General features: G+C 46.3%; 1 protein-coding gene across 4 annotated transcripts in view; it reads left to right on the top strand.

Annotated features, from left to right (window-relative positions):
- The first annotated feature begins 1,009 nt into the window (after window positions 1-1,009).
- Window positions 1,010-6,000, top strand: part of APLP2 (amyloid beta precursor like protein 2) — a 68,939-nt gene continuing 63,948 nt past the window's right edge. For 3 of the 4 annotated variants that reach the window (XM_045555683.1, XM_045555682.1, XM_045555681.1), the window contains exon 1: window positions 1,052-1,272. In XM_045555683.1, the coding sequence (XP_045411639.1) occupies window positions 1,168-1,272 (105 nt within the window). In that variant the 5' untranslated portion in view covers window positions 1,052-1,167. Of the gene's footprint in view, window positions 1,273-6,000 lie in introns of all 4 variants that reach the window. The other variant, XM_045555680.1, reaches the window with a different exon arrangement.

The following is a 6,000-nucleotide window of genomic DNA, read 5'->3' as shown; positions in this document are numbered from 1 at the left end:
ATTGTCAGTCTCCTGGGGGTAGGGACCCTGTTTTCTATTTAGTTGAACCTACAGGAACTGGTCCAGGTCCCCGCGGTGGTACATAAATCACAGCCTACTGAAAGGAAACAAAGCCGTCGCGGTGGTGAGGCCGTGCCAATTGTGAAATCGGGCAGCAGAACGTTTCTCCAGTGAAGTGGAAATGCAGAGGAGCAGGATGGCAGAGAGAAGCAGGTCTCTAGCTAGTGCTCTTAAGCTGAAGAAGAAACGTGATCTCTTCCTACAACACAGGAGGAAGGGGGCCTGGGCTTTAAGGTCAGCGTGGTCCTCGCACCCCTGGTCTCCACGGGAGGCAGCTATACCTGACGTGGGCGGCCGCTGGGGAAGGAGGGTGAGGATAAGGCCTAAGGACCAGAGGTCAATAGTGTGGAGACGCGGCCGGGTTTCGAGGCGAGGAAGGGGCGCAGCCGGCTGGGAGGAGCAGCGCGAGAGGGGCGCGCCCTGCACAGGGGTCGGGGTAGGAAGACGGCTGCCTCATTTCGTCCTTCCCCCACCTCTGGGGACGGCTCATGGCCAACCGTCCGGGGACTCCTAACAATTCATCCTGTTTTTAATAAAGCCATTTCCAGAACCAAAAAGAGGGCGGTACCCAAAGGAATCTGAAAAATACCCCGCAGGGGCGGGGGAGCGGGGCGTGCCCTTGTTAGGAGGCTGCAGGGTGACGGAGAGCGCCGCGCGGACACATACGCAAGTCGGAGGCCGGAGCGGGAGCCGGCCCCCGCAGCCGCAGAGCCGCCTTCCCCCGCACGCCACACGCTCGCCCCACGCTCGCCCCACGCACACCGCAGCGTCTCACGGCTCCTCCGGGGACCAAAGCGGGGGCGGGGCCGCCCGCGGCCGGGGGCGGGGCGGGCGGGGGCGCGCGGCTGGACTGGGCGGGAGGAGCAGGCTTTTCCATCCTCTGATTGGGTCTGGGCTGAACAGGAGGCGGTGTCTTGGGGTAGTTCTGCGCGCGGGTAGTGGGCGTCGCAGAAGGAGGGCGTGGCTTGTGAAGTCAGTTCCGGTTGGTGTAAAACCCCCGGGGCGGCGGCGAACGGGCTTCAGATGCTTCTGGGTCGCGGTGGGAGAAGCTTGGAGTCCGTGTGTGTGTGAGCTTGAGAGCCGTGCGCTAGAGCGACCCTGGAAGGGATGGCGGCCACCGGGACCGCGGCCGCCGCGGCCACGGGCCGGCTCCTCGTTCTGCTGCTGGTCGGGCTCACGGCGCCCGTCGCGGCTCTGGCCGGCTATGTCGAGGTGGGGAGCGGGCGAGCGCCGGAGTGCGGTCTCCTTCCCCCGCCGAGGGAGCGCGGCCTGAGGGCGAGCAGCGGGGTCCGCGGCGGGGCGGGCTGGGGGCGTAGCGCAAGGGGGGTCCGACGCTGCGGCGGGTCTGGCGCGCCCTCCCCCGCCCGCCCCCGCTTGGCGCAGTGCTTAGCGCTGGAGCCCGGGCTGCCTCCGCCACCGCAGAGGCCAAATGAAAGGCGTCGGGGCTGCGGGGCGCAGGGGCTGCGGGCCCCCCAGCCGCCCCAGCCCCCATCCCGCCCGCGGCGCCGCCACATCCTCCGGGGACCCGGCGCTGCCCGGGCGCCCGCCGTCGCTCCCCCGGGACAACGCAAGCCTCTGCCGTGCGCCTTGCGGCCCCGCCTGGGTCCGCAGCTCTGTTCCCTTCGAGGGCGGCCCTGCGCGGACCCCACACTGTCGTGCGGCGGCGGGGCCTCTCCTCCCGGGCTTCCCACCTGCGAGCGGCAGGCGCCGCCTTTGTTGGCCAGGTGGACTTGGCTGTGGGGATGCGGCTTCGCGGCTCCGGCCCTTGGCGAGTGGCGGCGATGCTGGCGAGCCCCGCGAGAGCGCTCCCGCGCCGGCTGCGGAGTGTCTGCTGTTCCCCCTGCCGCCCGGGGGCCGGGTGCCACCGCTCTGGCATCGGGCCTTGGGCAAGAATTTTTAAATATAGCTGTTTGCCTGAATCTAATAAAATAGGGAAAACACCTCTCTGGTGTTTGTGTTGCCCTTTTTGTGGGAGGTTTCGGCGAATAGGGAAGGTACCCATGAATACCTAGTAATTGGGTTTTTTTCTTTGGTAAATTGTACTTTTTTGGTGCCCGAATTTCAGTAGTTCTGCCTGGAGGTAATCTTGTAAACATCTTTGTGCTGCGAGGTGGTTAAGTGGCCTGGCTGGCCGGGCGGTTGGCGGGAGTTCGGGCCGCGGGAAGAGGCTGGGTGGCCGGGGTCGGTGTGGATTCTGCAGTCGTGCCACCTTGGAGGAACCCTTCTGTCGCTGAGGAAGACGTGGAACTTATTTTTATTTGGCTTCTCGAAATAGTGCCTGAACTGTTGGACTGGGATGTGTGTGTCTGGTGTGGTTTATTTCTTATCCCTCTTCGCTATTTTTAAAATCACGATTGGTTTCTGTGTGCTTAGCCAATTTCAGAGAGACCTGAAGACTGGATTTGATTAAATAGGCATTAACTGAGAACTTTTCTAATAAAAACCTCAAGTTAGAATGTGTTCACTTCTATAGAATGTTTATTTTCACGGGTAAAATAAATCTCATAAGAAAACAACCTCTGATGAAACGACTTAAAACCTTGGTATTCATCCTGCTTTATGACTCTGTGAGGGGGAAAAAGGAGTTAAGCTTTAAACAAAAATAGTTAATATTTATCTACACAGGATTTTACGTTAAGATTCTTTTACCCTCCACACAATAGTTGGGCTTACATTTGTGATCCCCAGTATGATGGCACGTGAAAATGGCTAGATGAATGGGGTGGAAAGAAAAAAGGATTTTGTATGGAAGATGGGACTTCACTAGTGGGTCAAGTGTCAGAAACCATTGTTCATATTTTCATCTCACTTCCCAGTGGTATGAGTAATTTCAGCCACTAGTGAATTCACAATAAAGGATTAGTCAGTTTTAAAGAATATAGTAACACTTGTGCAGAGGGAAAAAATGTGAGGACTTGTTGTGAATTAATTTTGATTGTTAGACATAACATTGTTCAGTTGAAAAGTTTAGTTAAACAGAGAGTAGGAATTAAACATTTACAAAAATTGGTTTTGTGGTAACTCCTGTTCTTTGGAATTGTATTAATATTTTTTGCTCATACTTCCAAGATTGTCTTTCAAGTGGCTTTTGCGTTTGTCAAGCTGGCAGTATTCATATCTATATAATTTGATTTTGTTTATTTGCTGTCAGGTAAAGGACTAAATCAGGATGTCTTTGGGAAGGCCCTTATTGAGATTAGCCAGAGGGATTCTGGCCAAATACCCTGATCAAGTTGCTTGGCACAGAATTATTGATTGGCAAATCTTTAGTGTTGCTTGGTGTTGACTGAATTAATCTCTTACACCTGTTTAAAAAGAACCCCCCCACACCTCTGTACTCAGGGTCACTTCCTCTCTTAAATCTGAGACAAGGTCTGTTGTGTGTGTGCTCCCATTTGGGAATCATAAGACTATTTGTGCTGAAACGCTGCACACTATACAAGTGGATATTTAGGCTTCTGAGAACCAGAACTTGAGGTCATTCTGCCACATTTGAATGTAAGAGGGTCATTTGATTGCCAGTTTTCAGGAAACTCAAAGGATGACAACTGAAACAGAGGAGAGAAAGCATTGTGTTGGTATTTCTAAGAGGTGATATGGGGATGTCTAATTGTACCTTGGAATGATATCTTGGTAATGCTTCTGATAGGGGAATATCGGTCATTTTATCATAACTATGTTTTAAAATCTTTTGATAAATATGATAAAGTCAGTTTTATCTTCTGTAGAAAGAATTTGTTGTGTTACCATCTAAAGCTGGGCTGTCCCATAGCCATTTAAAAACTGATTCAGTGATTGAAAATTTTTTAACTATTCGAAACAACTTGGTTATGGTTATGTGAATCTCCTTTTTTTTTTTTTTTTGAGACAGAGTGGCACTCTGTTGCCCGGGCTAGAGTGCCGTGGCATGAGCATAGCTCACAGCAACCTCAAACTCCTGGGCTCGAGGAATCCTTCTGCCTCAGCCTCCCGAGTAGCTGGGACTACAGGCATGCGCCACCATGCCCGGCTAATTTTTTCTGTATATTTTTAGTTGTCCAGCCAATTTCTTTCTATTTTTAGTAGAGACGGGGTCTCGCTCTTGCTCAGGCTGGTCTCGAACTCCTGACCTCGAGTGATCCTCTCACCTCGGGCTCCCAGAGTGCTAGGATCCTCCCACCACGCCTGGCCTGAATCTACTTTTTTAACTGTACATTTTATGAAATCTAAATGTAGATAAAATATTTTCTATGAAAATTTAGCTTCTGAATTGAGATATACCATAAGTGTAAAAATACACACCAGATTTTGAAGAGTTAGTATGAAAAAAATTTTAAACCTCGATTTTTGTATTGATTACGTACGTTGAACTGATAATACTTTAGGTATTACGCTAAATAAAATACATCAAAATTAATTTAGCCTGTTTCTTACAACACTAATGTGGCTACTAGAAAACTTAATACTACATGTGTGACTCACATTATATTTCTGTTGGGCAGTGCTGATTTAAAGTCTTGCTTAAAGTTGGTTCTGCTTGTCTTTTTATTGGCACAATTTTTCGATATGTTCCTATGTTTTTCTCAGTAAAGTCTTGCTTGAAGTTGGTCCAGCATGATCTTAAGTATTAGGACAATTTTGGATATGTTGATTTTCTTTTTTGTTGCTTTTTTCAATTAAAATTGTTTTACTTAGAAATAACTTCAAGCTTATAAAAATGCAAAAATTGTATAAACAACTCTCATACCCTTTACCTGATTCACTAATTGTTAACATTTCCCCTATTCAGCATTTGCTTTATCATTCATTCTATTATCATTATTGTATTTTTTGCTAAACTATTTGAGAATAAGTTGCATATATCATCCCCTTTATCCCTGAGAACTTCAGTCTGTATTTTCTAAGAGCCAAGGACATTGTCTTACATAACCTTAGTGAGGTTATCAACTTAAGGAAATTTAACAATGATACAATACTTGGATCAAATCTACTGTTTATATTCCAGTTTGTCAGTTGACCCAATAATTGTATTCTTTATTAGCATTTGGAAACAAAGTTATTTTTAAAGCTAAAGAGCTTTTGAATTCTTGACAGTAATGTGTGAAAGGTTATTTTTTCCAAATACAAAAATCAGATTTTAACTTATTGTTTTGTCTTTGGAAAAGCAAACATAACCTTTCAAGATTCTTGGATTATATTATTCAGCCATACCGAGTTCTCAGGCTTTTGGATTTTCTTTTTAAATAACAGAAGAAAATTTATATAGGTAGTACACATTTGTTGTAAAAAATTTAAAATTCAAGATAATAAGAAATGAAAAATAACTTGAAATTGTATCATCCAGGGAAACCTTACTGTAAACATTGTGGTTGTATATACTTCTAGATAAATCATGTACATACATTTTATTAAAATGGCAAATATCGCATATTGAAGCTAATACCTAATAATCATTATTTGAATTGTCTTAAAACAACCAACTGAAAGAAAATAACGTTTTCTGTGTGACAAAAAGTAGAGCTAAATCTTTTACAGTAATCGTATTTTCTATGGAGAGGCCAGTGAGAGAGAATTCTAAATTGCCTATAATTCAATTTTCATGGGTTGTTTTTGAGTGAGATAAACTAGATTACCTTGAAGCTTAATTAAATTTAGTATATTGTACCTTGATTTATGGCTTAAGATAGAAAAGGGACTGTGTAGGCACATTCAGATAGAAATGGGTTCAAATCCTTTGTGTCAATTACAAATAATTACTTTTGCTAGGGGAATTTTTCTTATATAAGCATCATAAAATCTTTTTTTAAATGAAGTCTTTTTAAACATAACTATAATCTATTTCTAAAAGGTGAAGATTGAAAAACTAGTTGACTTTTTGTTATTCATTCTACTAGTATTTATTAACCCCCCATGGTTCTGTGTTGGGTACTAAACAGTGCAGTAGCAAAAACAAATGTGGAT

The sequence above is a fragment of the Lemur catta genome, chromosome 7, assembly GCF_020740605.2.
Source record: "Lemur catta isolate mLemCat1 chromosome 7, mLemCat1.pri, whole genome shotgun sequence".
NCBI lineage: Eukaryota > Metazoa > Chordata > Mammalia > Primates > Lemuridae > Lemur > Lemur catta.
The sequence above is the reverse complement of the archived record's forward strand: the minus strand, read 5'-3'. Positions and strand labels throughout refer to the sequence as shown.